Source organism: Geotrypetes seraphini, chromosome 10 (genome assembly GCF_902459505.1).
Source record: "Geotrypetes seraphini chromosome 10, aGeoSer1.1, whole genome shotgun sequence".
Lineage (NCBI taxonomy): Eukaryota > Metazoa > Chordata > Amphibia > Gymnophiona > Dermophiidae > Geotrypetes > Geotrypetes seraphini.
Window position 1 is genome coordinate 134,104,596 of NC_047093.1, and position 14,094 is coordinate 134,118,689.

The 14,094-nt window shown below is 45.6% G+C and overlaps 1 protein-coding gene across 4 annotated transcripts in view; it reads right to left on the minus strand.

Annotated features, from left to right (window-relative positions):
* LOC117368330 (zinc finger protein 251-like) overlaps positions 1-13,910 on the minus strand; it is a 72,020-nt gene extending 58,110 nt beyond the window's left edge. Inside the window, exons 1-3 of one of the 4 annotated variants that reach the window (XM_033961891.1) lie at positions 13,735-13,906; positions 7,917-8,022; positions 3,698-3,824 (exon numbers count right to left, since the gene is read on the minus strand). In XM_033961891.1, coding sequence (XP_033817782.1) covers positions 3,698-3,824; positions 7,917-7,940 — 151 coding nt within the window. In that variant the 5' untranslated portion in view covers positions 7,941-8,022; positions 13,735-13,906. Of the gene's footprint in view, positions 1-3,697; positions 3,825-7,916; positions 8,023-13,734 lie in introns of all 4 variants that reach the window. The other 3 variants (XM_033961890.1, XM_033961892.1, XM_033961893.1) reach the window with 3 other exon arrangements.
* Between the last annotated feature and the right edge of the window lie 184 nt (positions 13,911-14,094).

Sequence of the window (14,094 nt, forward strand, 5' to 3'; positions counted from 1 at the left end):
CTTCTTCCCTGTCTTAATTCTTTCGGTGTACTTCACTATCAAGTTTTATAATTCCTTTCACATTACCCGTCTTATCTGCTTGTGAGAGAGTGAGTGATATACACCTGAGTTCTTCTCCCTGATGCGTGAGTCACCCTAAGGTAGGTGGAGCTAACATACTGAGTTGAGGGGGTGAGACTAAGGCAGGGAGAAGGTTAAATGCCCAGCAGGGAGGTCCCGAATGAAAGAATCCTTCCAGGGTGTTTCCGTTAGCTGAAGTACCTGGGAAGAGCCTAGGAAAGAGGAGTGGCCCTCAGCAGGCATCGATACCCTGTGTTTGCTAGAAGCAGGGGCTTTAGTGCGGTAGGATAAGTTTCCTTTGAGGTCCTTTTACTAAAGGTGCACTAAATGCTAAGATGCTCTTAAGAATATAATAGATGTCTTTAGCATTTAGAATGCACTAATCGTTAGCATGTGCTAAATAGATTAATGCGCCTTAGTGAAAGGACATCTTAGGGCTAGATTCACTAAGCCCACGGATCCGATCCGACGGTGATCCGATCCGTGGGGCTGATTCACGACACGTCCTCATGCAAATTATTGCAATCGGAGGCACGACCAAACCGACCACAAGGATCACTGAAGAGCGATCCCGACGCATGTGCAGACCATCTCCTTTGCCTGTAGAAGTTCTGCGCATGCTCTCCACGCAAGGATGAGCTGTAAATGTGAGGCATTGGGGAATCGCCTTAGCAGAAAAGAAGCAGCTGAACTTTTGCTGTAGTGACTTGTTTGTACTTTCTGGGCCTTACGTTTAATCTCACTTGTAAGAAATGTTCTTTTCCTATCGGCAACATATTCTAATATACAGCTTGGCATATAGCAGACTTTTTGTGCTGATAATTGCTTCTCCTTTTCGCGAGCCCGTGCTGCCCCGACTCTCCTGCTCTCTGCTGCCCTTCCCCGCAGTGCAGCCCCGCTTTAGTAATAATAACAGTTTATATATTCCGCAGGACCGTGAAGTTCTATGCGGTTTACAAGGATTAAAAATGCTACAAATTGAGTAGAACTAAGAAAGTTAGAAATTAGTGACTAACAGTTCTAGAGATCAGTTGTTGTGGGAAAGATTGTGCAGATCAGCTACCTAAGTACTTCAGGAACAGATCTGTTTTTAGGTGTCTCCTAAATTCCCCATAGTTATTAGCATAGTTAAAACCACGGGCTCGCACTGCGGGGAAGGGCGGCAGAGAGCAGGAGAGTTGGGGCGCTGATTCCTTTTGGGGCAGAGATGCAGGCAGGGAAGCAGAGAGCAGGGATTTTAGGGGGGCAAAGAGTAGGAAAAGACATGAGCGACTGGTCCTCAGCAGTCACTTCTTTTTTGATCGGCCAGCCCAGTCGGTGTTCCTTAAATTGTTTAGTGAATCTCTGCCTTCCTACATTTGCATGCCATTTCCCTCATTTGCATGCGCGGATCGGCCAGAAGGTTAGTGAATCGGGTCACAAAGTGGTCAGGACACGATCGATGTCCTTAGTGAATCTAACCATTAGAATCTTAAGAGAGTGAGTGTTGACTGAACCTATGAAGCTGTTACAGGAATCTTGGAATGAAGGAGAAGTGACTGTTAGAGAATGACACGGGGAAAAAAATTTATCACAGTCCCGCCCCGTCCCCATGAGCTCGTCCCTATCCCTGCCCCGTCCCCTGAGCTCAGTCCCCATCCCTGCCCCATCCCCATGAGCTCAAGCCTCGTCCCCACCCCGCAAACTGTCAGATCCCACTCACACAAGACTCAAAGTGTTATGATTTTATACTGAACTTATTTTATTAAAAGTATAAAAAGAGACTATTCTGTACAATTGTCATTTTATAAACACAAATAATACAGAGCAAGGACCAACAAAACCCCTGTCTCCCCTCCCTTTCACAAATATCCCCTCCACTAGTGTGAATACTGAACAAACCAAATTACTACAGAATGCTACATAGAAAAATCAAGCTAACAGAATACTTCAGTCACACATGGCAGGAATAGTGTTAGGGGAGAGCAACTAGGGCAACTGTTCCCTGGTCAGAGAGAGAGCCCTAAGCCAGCTGGAAGCTAAAGAAGCACAGCCTGGGATTTGCGGTTCCAAGTTATGTCTAAAACCAGCTCTAGCAGGATACATATTTCAAATCTGAAATATTCTAATCACAAAATATAAAAATAATTTTTTTTCCCTACCTTTTGTTGTCTAGTAATTTTATTCTTCAAATCATATTGGTCTCAGGCTTTGGTTCTGGGTTCCTTCTGTTTTCATCATGGCATTGCTGGCTCCTGAAGGTAAAATAGGCCCAAGAGGAGCTGGGGAGGTGATGCCGAGTTTGACACGGGTGCAATTTTTTTTTTACCACAGGAGCAAGACTTTTCACTGCTTCCATGGGGCAGTGAAAGGTCTTGTCCCCATTCCTGCGGTAAACCAGTTGCAAATGTCCCCATTACTGCGTATTTACTGCGGTGACCACAGTTTATCGCGGAAAATGGTCCCCGTGTCATTCTCTAGTGACTGTGTATCGAACTTGTGAAAGCCATGTCTGGGACAGTCAGCAGAGACCCTGAAGCAAGAGGGAAAAGTAGTGTATACAGAATAATAATAATAACAGCTTATATACCGCAATACCGTGAAGTTCTATGCAGTTTACAAAGATTAAGCAAAGGTACAAATTGATTGACTTTAAGAGGGGAGGAAGAAAGAGGGTTAATAGGACAGGAAATCCATGTTTGAGGAGAGAGTGATCAATAGAACAAGTTAATCGCTATAGAGGGGAGAGAGAAGAGAGGATAAGCATGTGTACTTGCAAACTCTGCTCAAGCCTAACCCCTGTAAACACAATCATGTTACTGTATACACTTTTACATCAATTGGTATTTTTTACTAGGCCATATGTGCAAAAATGACTTTATAAAATATTCCCCCTCTCAAGTGTCTTACTCCAATGCCAATCAGCTCTTTCTGTATTGGAAAAGCTTCCACCCTATATTCTAAGATGATCATTAAAGTCATAGGTTGAGAGATGGCTGTATATACCTCCTGGACGGTCCCTCCATTTGGAGAGTGCCCGCAAGCGAGTCTACTCCCACTTCCTGCCAAAACTCTGGAATCAAATTCCAACATCCATCAGATCTTTGGAAGGACTATAGAACTTCAGGAAAGCAGTTAAAACTTACCTCTCCACATGAACTTACCAGAAGATGAGACCCTTTGACTCATAGAATTTTAGAGCATCAGGCTGTTTTACAAAGCTGCGCTAGCCTGAAAATAGTCAAAACTGACCAGAAAAAACAAGCAGAGTAAAACTCCTGCTTGCGAATCGATAGTCTGGAGCACTGGCGTCATGGCCCTGAAACAGTGGCTTAAAAGCCACGAAACGATTGCTGGCCTGGCTCTTTTCTAACTAGCTTGTTTTTTTCCAGCTAGTTTTGACTATTTTCAGGCTCCCACCTGCCAGTAATAAGTTATATGCGAAAGTTTTTTGCCAGTTATGCTTGGGTGGAAGAGAGTGGGAACACCTCTTCATGTCTGAGGCTTTTCTTTCACCTTGAAATACTTTTTCTGGTGTTGGTGTGTACTGACCAAATGGAGTGAGTTATTTTTGCTTCTTAAATAGCCCTATCCCAGAAAGCAACGGCAATTAGGATTATTCTTAGTTTTCATGGCTGATTCAAATAAGTCTCCTTACCCATCGACAGAAGGGCCCCATGGATTTCCTTCATCACGTTCCTATAAAGCTCCTTCTGCCATTCGTCCAGAAGGCCCCACTCCTTTTCCGAGAAATACACTGCGACATCACTGAAAGTTACAGAGATCTAGAACCACATAGAAAGCACATTCAAGTGTAGTATTCTACAGTCATATTCAAATTTCAAGTTTATTACAAATTTATCCCACCTTTTCAAAATTACAAAGCGGCTTTACAACAATAAAAAGCAAAAACAGGGTAATACAGACACATTAAAATTAATAGCTAATTAATATCCAGTAAAGACAAGTACAAAGTCTCACAAATCAAACTGACCCGAAAGGAAAAGGGTAGAACTACAATGAGTTGAGAGATAGGGACAATTAAAGAAAAAAAAAAAAGGCAAGGGGTACTAAAATTTTAATCTGAACTGCTATAATTGCCACGGAAACTGGGCTAGTGATCAATTAGGTATCCTTAAAAGGACAGTCATACTGCAAAAGCATCTTTAGAAAGCACTGTTTTTAAGCTGGTCTTGAAATTATCTAACGTGTAAATCTCTCGTAAGTAAGCCGCTGTTGAATTCCAGAGCGTGGGGGCAGTAACAGAGAAAATATTATTGTGCATAGTATTGATAATTTTTAGTGATGGAATTGTTAGCAGATTATGATTAAATGACCGGAGAGTACGTTGGGAAGTGAGGGGTATTAGAAGTCTATTAATGAATTCAGGCTGCCCTGTTTGCCTAGTTTTGAAGGTTAACAGCAGTATTTTATAGGTGATACGATGGGGGGGATAGGCAATCAGTGTGCTTTGACCATCAGAGGCGTTACATGGTTGAATTTTTTTGCGTTAAAGATCATTTTGACAGCGGTGTTCTGGATAATCTGATGGCGTCGGGTAATTCCCTTAAATAGGGCGTTGCCTAGTCTAGGGGTAGGCAATTCCGGTCCTCGAGAGCCGGAGTCAGGTCAGGTTTTCAGGATATCCACAATGAATATGTATGAGATGGATTTGCACGCACTGCCTCCTTGAGACTGCAAATCTATCTCATGCATATTTATTGTGGATATCCTGAAAACCTGACCTGGCTCCGACTCTCGAGGACCGAAATTGCCTACCCCTGCCATAGTCTAAGCAAGAGATTACTAAAGAATGGGTGAGAATGTTAAGCAAAGCTTGATCTAGAAATTTTGCAAGAGAACGAATCATGCGGAGACGATGAAAACATTGCCTTACAACTGAACTGATGTGATCATGAAATGTAAGTTTCTCGTCTAGAATAATTCCCAAAAGCTTTATGGTTTTAACTGACTGAATTGGCAGTAACATGCTCAACTTCCCAAGAGCAGACAAGACCCTATAATTTCCTTCTGAAAATCAAGAAATTTCAAGGGTAATTTTACAACAGAGCACCGGGTTTAAGAAAGTAAGCAGGCACCTACTTGGGTACATGTCTTTATAAAATACTAGCATGAGTGACAGAAATTGTACCTACCTTGTAGGCATGGACAATGATTGCAGCATAATTTTTAAGTACACATGTAGACTGGCATATATAATCTATGCAGGTTCTTTCAGACTGCCCATGCGCCACCCAATCTCCACCCCAGTACACATCACACATAGCATGTACTTTTGCACCGGTCAATTACCTCTTTTGTAACACTAGTAACAAAATCATTAGGAAGAATTTTTGGAAGTGAAAAACCTGAGCATAAGTTTTGGTGAGAACAGATTTCCACTGGGTTTTTTTTTTACCCCCTTGCACTTTTTAGAAGGCAGCATGTGGCTAAAGGTGAGCCGGTTGATATAGTGTATCTAGATTTTCAGAAAGCTTTTGATAAAGTTCCGAGGCTCCTGAGAAAATTTAAATGTCATGGGATAGGTGGCAAAGTTCAGTTGTATATTAGGAATTGGTTATCGGATAGAAAACAGAGAGTAGGGTTAAATGGTCATTTTTCTCAATGGAGGAGAGTAAACAGTGGAGTGCCACAGGGGTCTGTACTGGGACCGGTGCTATTTTTGATTGCAAACTTACCTATCATGAACATATTAGTAGTATTGTTAGATCTACCTTCTTTAGGCTACGTCAAATTCGTTCAGTTTCTAAATTCTTATACCCCAAGTCACTTAATACACTAATTCATTCCCTGGTGATTTCAAAAATTGACTATTGCAACGCGCTATTTAAAGGAATTGCCCAAAAAGAAATCCGACGTTTACAGATCATTCAAAATGCTTCAATTAAACTCATAAGGAAAGCTAAAAAAATTTGACCATGTAACATCTCTACTTAGCATTGGCTTCCAGTTGCACATCGCATAACATATAAATTAAGTCCATTGACTTTCAAATCTCTTCTCTATAAAACACCCGCCTACTGACCAACATCTTTTAATAGTTCCCTCACTTAAAACCATAAATACACGACGGCAATTTATTTTCTCCATCACAGCACCCCAAACACAGAATTTACTCCCAATTCATGTACGAGAAGAACATAATTTAGATGGATTTAAGAGCAAGTTAAAATGCTTTCTTTTTAAAGATGCATTTGACAACTAGTAAATTAGGTTAGGTATACCAACTAGAAAATCAGATTAGGTGCATCAACTGAACCTTAGTTCTTAATTTCTTTGAAGCTCACCGTTTTCCCCCTTCCTATTGTTTTTTTCTTTACTCGTCTTACTTACTATCATTAACTTGAATTTATTTCCCTATTTTTTCCTTTTGTACCATATGTTTTGACAAGTCAGTCGTATTTATCTGGTTTGTTTCCCCTTGATAATTGTAATTCGTTATTTTACTCCTTTGTACATTGCTTAGAATTTTGAATAAGCGATTAATCAAATGCATAATAAACTTGAAACTTGATTTAACTTATTTATAAATGATCTGGAAATTGGAACGACGAGTGAGGTGATTGAACAGTTTAATGTCATCTGCAAATTTAAAGTTGTTAAAAAATTGCAGGAGGACCTTAGGAAATTGGAAGACTGGGCGTCCAAATGGCAGATGAAATTTAATGTGGACAAATGCAAAGTGATGCACATTGGGAAGAATAACCTGAATCACAGTTACCGGATGCTAGGGTCCATCTTGGGGATTAGCGCCCAAGAAAAGGATCTGGGTGTCATCGTAGACAATATGATGAAATCTTCCAACCAATGTGTGGCGGTAGCCAAAAAAGCAAATAGGATGCTAGGAATTATTAAAAAAGGGATGGTTAACAAGACTACGAATGTTATAATGCCCCTGTATCGCTCCATGGTGCGACCTCATCTGTATTGCGTTCAATTCTGGTCTCCTTATCTCAAGAAAGATATAGTGGCACTAAAAAAGGTTCAAAGAAGAGCAACCAAGATGGTAAAGGGGATGGAACTCTCGTATGAGTGTAGGAATGAGGCTTCACATAAGGCTCAGAGTGGGATGAGGTGACCCTAATGGATGGTCTCTCACCCTTTTATTGAGTATCTTAACTCCCTTAATTACATAGCTAATGCTTTGCAAGGTTACAATTTCATCATGCATTTACAGTGCAGATTATAACAAGGTAACTCATTGTTTACATATCTAATGTGATTCTCAAAGCTACTATCTCACGTGACATATGAATACAATAAAGTGATTCTCTTGTGTACACTTTTAATATGTCTATAATCTTACTATAGCATGTGACAGTCCAAAGGTTATAATGCATGCTCCTTAAGCTCAGCGCGTGATAGAGACCTGCTTTTGCACATAGACAAAGTCTGATTGTTGCCCATATAAGGAATTCTTAAACAAGATAAGGGTAAATGTGTGTCAGGTTAATATTCTCCCACTTATGGTAAGCCCTGGACCCGATACAGTGCATTTTCTGAATGATTACATTTAGGCATGCAGTAAAACTAGAGGGTTAATTTAATCCACATGGTACACATAATTTTCAAAACCTTTGAGCCAGCAACTGAAGTCCTTATTTAGCCAAGTAGATGGCTTTGAAAATTTACTTCAAAGCTTTAAAACTTTCTACCAAAGTGTTTTAACCAGTGTTCACCAATCTTTCTGCGGTCACAACCTCAAATCTCATAGCCACGGAAAGTGTGAAAACCCTCAGGACAATGATGTTCTACAAAGTGCCTACCCACGTCGTGACCTCAAACATAGGTTTTGCAACCCCAACTCACAGTCTACAAAGCTTTGTTTTTAATATTTTGAGTACAAACATATTTACCGCAGCAGAAAGTTGTCCGGACATATCGCCGGCTTCCTTTATAGAATGGCTAAAGGAACTGGAAGCCTTCTCTATTGATGGGGAACAACAGACACACCAGAACAGCCTGCAAATGGAAAAAGACAGGGAGTTTGTGCATTCAGTCCTGTCCAGTGTTTTACTAACTGTGCAAAACTAACAAAGTGGGATTCATGGAACTGAGATACTGGGACTCCTCCCACCCACCTTACCGAGTATTCAAATCTTTTATATTAAATTTTTTCATCAGATAATAGGAGTAATATATGACATATAGCTTTTACAAAATGATGCACAAGAAAACAAATAGAAAGTAAATATAACAATATTCATCAACTTCCTTATGCCTAAACAAAGAGGGAGGCAAGAGTTTACTCTCCTGCTGTCCCTGTTACTTCTTTTTTGTGCTGTGGCCGAATCTGCTGTCAGGTAAGTGAAGAGACCTGACTTAGACAATGAAGCCTTGCTGAGACCTGGAAACCTAATACATCTCAGATCTCACGCCATGGGAGATATCGGTATGCGATGGAGGGACCCAGGAGTAATTCTGGAGGACTGTGGCCAATACCACTGCCACAGCCAGAAATGATTACATCAGTATTGGAACAGGCCCTGCCGTCTATGGGAGGTGAACTACTGCTGGATTCTGGCATAGTGATTATAAAGAACAGTCCAGGCTAGTTGGGTTTTCAGGATTTCCCCAATGAATATGCACTGAAAGCAGGGCATGCACATAGATCTCATGCATATTCATTGGGGAAATCCTAAAAACCCGACTGGAATACGGCTCTCGAGGACTGGAGTTCCCTACCCCTGCTATAGAAGATCTGGCTGCTTTGCTCTCCCTCAAGCTGTTGGTGAAACCACTTAAAATTGATATGAATGCACTCTGGAGAGCCATGGAGAGCCTCCATACGATATATTCCAGCTTTATAATTATTTCTTTAAATACTTCCACAAAGTTGCAAAACCCTGATGCAGCTCAACAACTTTCAATTACAATTGACAAGGTGGGGAAAAAAAATCATCTATGGAAGTTAAAAATGTTATCGCTCAAGAAATGGGAGATAAAACTTTTAATTTTGAGGAACATAAGAGAACCTGGAGAATTTACATACAAACTTAAATTTACAATTCTTATCCCCCCCCCCCCTCTTTTACAAAAGTGTGGAAGAGATTTTTAGCGCTGGACGGTGCGCTGAATGCTCTGCGCTGTTCTGACAGTCATAGAGTTCCAATAAGTGTTGGAGCAGCGCAAAACATTCATTGCCCCAGCCGGCGCTAAAATCCTCTTCCATGCTTTTGTAAAAGGGGGGTTAAATTTTCCAGTTTTCATATTTTTGATTCACGAGGATCTTCAAACAGGTTTGACAACAGTTTTGACATTTCCAGCTTCAAAAAAAAACCCTGTTCAGGGAATAGCTTCTGCCTCCACCTTAGAAATATATTGGATGTACTGGATGTTTATGGGCTCCTTGAGTCTTTAGAACAGTGAATCTCAAACTGTGTGCTGAGATTCACGCCTACTGAGATTTACACTCATATCTGAAAGACAACCCAATTACCTTCCCAGATGATGTAAAAAAAAAAAACATAGGCAACTGAATCTTTGGGAAGGTTGTACCAAAACCAGATCAATATTTAAGAAGTCCCTTTTTATGCTACAGTAAAATGATTTAATTATAAAACCTTAAGGGTTTGAGGCTTGTGTAAATGTGGACAGAGGGGACAGGGTGGGGAACGGGATGGGAAGGGGACAGAGCTAGTGGGGATGGGACAGAGCTCTTGTACAGTGCCAATAGGGACAGAGCTCACAGGGACGGGGACAATGCCTGTAGGGATGGTACCCAAGCTCATAGAGATGGAGCCTGTGGGGACGTTAACATAGCTCATGTACAGTGCCAATAGGAACAGCGCTCACAGGGACGGGGACAATGCCTGTAGGGATGGTACCTGAGCTCATAGAGATGGAGCCTGTGGGGATGGAGACAGAGCTCTTGTACAGTGCCAATAGGGACAGCGCTCGCAGGGACGGGGACGCCTTTAGGGATGGTACCCGAGCTCATAGAGATGGAGCCTGCGGGGACGGAAACAGCTCACGTACAGTGCCAATAGGGACAGCGCTCGCAGGGACGGGGACAACGCCCGCAGGGATGGTACCCGAGCTCATAGAGATGGAGCCTGTGGGGACGGAAACATAGCTCATGTACAGTGCCAATAGGGACAGCGCTCACAGGGACGGGGACAATGCCTGTAGGGATGGTACCCGAGCTCATAGAGATGGAGCCTGTGGGGACGGAAACATAGCTCATGTACAGTGCCAATTGGGACAGAGCTCACAGGGACAGGGACAATGCCCGTAGGGATGGTACCCGAGCTCATAGAGATGGAGCCTGTGGGGATGGAAACATAGCTCATGTACAGTGCCTATTGGGACAGAGCTCACAGGGACGGGGACAACGCCCGTAGGGATGGTACCCGAGCTCATAGAGATGGAGCCTGTGGGGACGGAAACATAGCTCATGTACAGTGCCAATAGGGACAGCGCTCACAGGGACGGGGACAATGCCTGTAGGGATGGTACCCGAGCTCATAGAGATGGAGCCTGTGGGGACGGAAACATAGCTCATGTACAGTGCCAATTGGGACAGAGCTCACAGGGACAGGGACAATGCCCGTAGGGATGGTACCCGAGCTCATAGAGATGGAGCCTGTGGGGATGGAAACATAGCTCATGTACAGTGCCTATTGGGACAGAGCTCACAGGGACGGGGACAACGCCCGTAGGGATAGTACCCGAGCTCATAGAGATGGAGCCTGTGGGGACGGAAACATAGCTCATGTACAGTGCCAATAGGGACAGCGCTCACAGGGACGGGGACAATGCCTGTAGGGATGGTACCCGAGCTCATAGAGATGGAGCCTGTGGGGACGGAAACATAGCTCATGTACAGTGCCAATTGGGACAGAGCTCACAGGGACAGGGACAATGCCCGTAGGGATGGTACCCGAGCTCATAGAGATGGAGCCTGTGGGGATGGAAACATAGCTCATGTACAGTGCCTATTGGGACAGAGCTCACAGGGACGGGGACAACGCCCGTAGGGATGGTACCCGAGCTCATAGAGATGGAGCCTGTGGGGACGGAAACATAGCTCATGTACAGTGCCAATTGGGACAGAGCTCACAGGGACGGGGACAACGCCTGTAGGGATGGTACCCGAGCTCATAGAGATGGAGCCTGTGGGGACGGAAACATAGCTCATGTACAGTGCCAATAGGGACAGCGCTCACAGGGACGGGGACAATGCCTGTAGGGATGGTACCCGAGCTCATAGAGATGGAGCCTGTGGGGACGGAAACATAGCTCATGTACAGTGCCAATTGGGACAGAGCTCACAGGGACAGGGACAATGCCCGTAGGGATGGTACCCGAGCTCATAGAGATGGAGCCTGTGGGGACGGAAACATAGCTCATGTACAGTGCCTATTGGGACAGAGCTCGCAGGGACGGGGACAATGCCTGTAGGGATGGTACCCGAGCTCATAGAGATGGAGCCTGTGGGGACGGAAACATAGCTCATGTACAGTGCCAATTGGGACAGAGCTCACAGGGACAGGGACAATGCCCGTAGGGATGGTACCCGAGCTCATAGAGATGGAGCCTGTGGGGATGGAAACATAGCTCATGTACAGTGCCTATTGGGACAGAGCTCACAGGGACGGGGACAACGCCCGCAGGGATGGTACCCGAGCTCATAGAGATGGAGCCTGTGGGGACGGAAACATAGCTCATGTACAGTGCCAATAGGGACAGCGCTCACAGGGACGGGGACAATGCCTGTAGGGATGGTACCCGAGCTCATAGAGATGGAGCCTGTGGGGACGGAAACATAGCTCATGTACAGTGCCAATTGGGACAGAGCTCACAGGGACAGGGACAATGCCCGTAGGGATGGTACCCGAGCTCATAGAGATGGAGCCTGTGGGGATGGAAACATAGCTCATGTACAGTGCCTATTGGGACAGAGCTCACAGGGACGGGGACAACGCCCGTAGGGATGGTACCCGAGCTCATAGAGATGGAGCCTGTGGGGACGGAAACATAGCTCATGTACAGTGCCAATAGGGACAGCGCTCACAGGGACGGGGACAATGCCTGTAGGGATGGTACCCGAGCTCATAGAGATGGAGCCTGTGGGGACGGAAACATAGCTCATGTACAGTGCCAATTGGGACAGAGCTCACAGGGACGGGGACAATGCCCGTAGGGATGGTACCCGAGCTCATAGAGATGGAGCCTGTGGGGATGGAAACATAGCTCATGTACAGTGCCTATTGGGACAGAGCTCACAGGGACGGGGACAACGCCCGTAGGGATAGTACCCGAGCTCATAGAGATGGAGCCTGTGGGGACGGAAACATAGCTCATGTACAGTGCCAATAGGGACAGAGCTCACAGGGACGGGGACAATGCCTGTAGGGATGGTACCCGAGCTCATAGAGATGGAGCCTGTGGGGACGGAAACATAGCTCATGTACAGTGCCAATTGGGACAGAGCTCACAGGGACAGGGACAATGCCCGTAGGGATGGTACCCGAGCTCATAGAGATGGAGCCTGTGGGGATGGAAACATAGCTCATGTACAGTGCCTATTGGGACAGAGCTCACAGGGACGGGGACAACGCCCGTAGGGATGGTACCCGAGCTCATAGAGATGGAGCCTGTGGGGACGGAAACATAGCTCATGTACAGTGCCAATTGGGACAGAGCTCACAGGGACGGGGACAACGCCTGTAGGGATGGTACCCGAGCTCATAGAGATGGAGCCTGTGGGGACGGAAACATAGCTCATGTACAGTGCCAATAGGGACAGCGCTCACAGGGACGGGGACAATGCCTGTAGGGATGGTACCCGAGCTCATAGAGATGGAGCCTGTGGGGACGGAAACATAGCTCATGTACAGTGCCAATTGGGACAGAGCTCACAGGGACAGGGACAATGCCCGTAGGGATGGTACCCGAGCTCATAGAGATGGAGCCTGTGGGGACGGAAACATAGCTCATGTACAGTGCCTATTGGGACAGAGCTCGCAGGGACGGGGACAATGCCTGTAGGGATGGTACCCGAGCTCATAGAGATGGAGCCTGTGGGGACGGAAACATAGCTCATGTACAGTGCCAATAGGAACAGCGCTCACAGGGACAGGGACAATGCCTGTAGGGATGGTACCCGAGCTCTTAGAGATGGAGCCTGCGGGGACGGAAACATAGCTCATGTACAGTGCCAATTGGGACAGAGCTCACAGGGACAGGGACAATGCCTGTAGGGATGGTACCCGAGCTCTTAGAGATGGAGCCTGTGGGGATGGAAACATAGCTCATGTACAGTGCCAATAGGGACAGAGCTCACAGGGACAGGGACAATGCCCGTAGGGATGGTACCCGAGCTCTTAGAGATGGAGCCTGTGGGGATGGAAACATAGCTCATGTACAGTGCCAATAGGGACAGCGCTCACAGGGACAGGGACAATGCCTGTAGGGATGGTACCCGAGCTCATAGAGATGGAGCCTGTGGGGATGGAAACATAGCTCATGTACAGTGCCAATAGGGACAGAGCTCACAGGGACAGGGACAATGCCTGTAGGGATGGTACCTGAGCTCATAGAGATGGTGATGGAGACAGACTTTGTCCCTTTGTCATAGTAATCCAATGAATGATTTGGCATCTACCTCATTAGATTATGGAACGTGGGGTGTTTTTTTTTTTTTTCATGTTTTTTAGTCACTCAATCTACCTTTCCAATCCCAAAGGTATCCGTTTCTCTTTCCAACTTTCTTTTGCTCTTCGGTCCCCTCACGGTCCTCCGGCTTCAGCCCGGCTCACTCCAGCCGCAGAAGCAACCAGCATCCTTCCAGCGCCCAATCGGGGGGGGGGGGGTCGTCCGCTCCCACTTCCGGCCCTTCGGCCCGGTTCGCCTCCGCCGCTTCCGGTCTCAGGGAAAAAAAAAAAAAAAAAAAAAGCCGCGAATCGGCCGAAGCCTCCAAGAAAACACCCCCCACGACCCCCAGAACCTACCGTTCCCGGCCTGCCCCGCGCGGAGCACGCCGGCGCGCCGACGTCACGGAGCTGGCGGAGAGCCGAATTAAAAACCCCA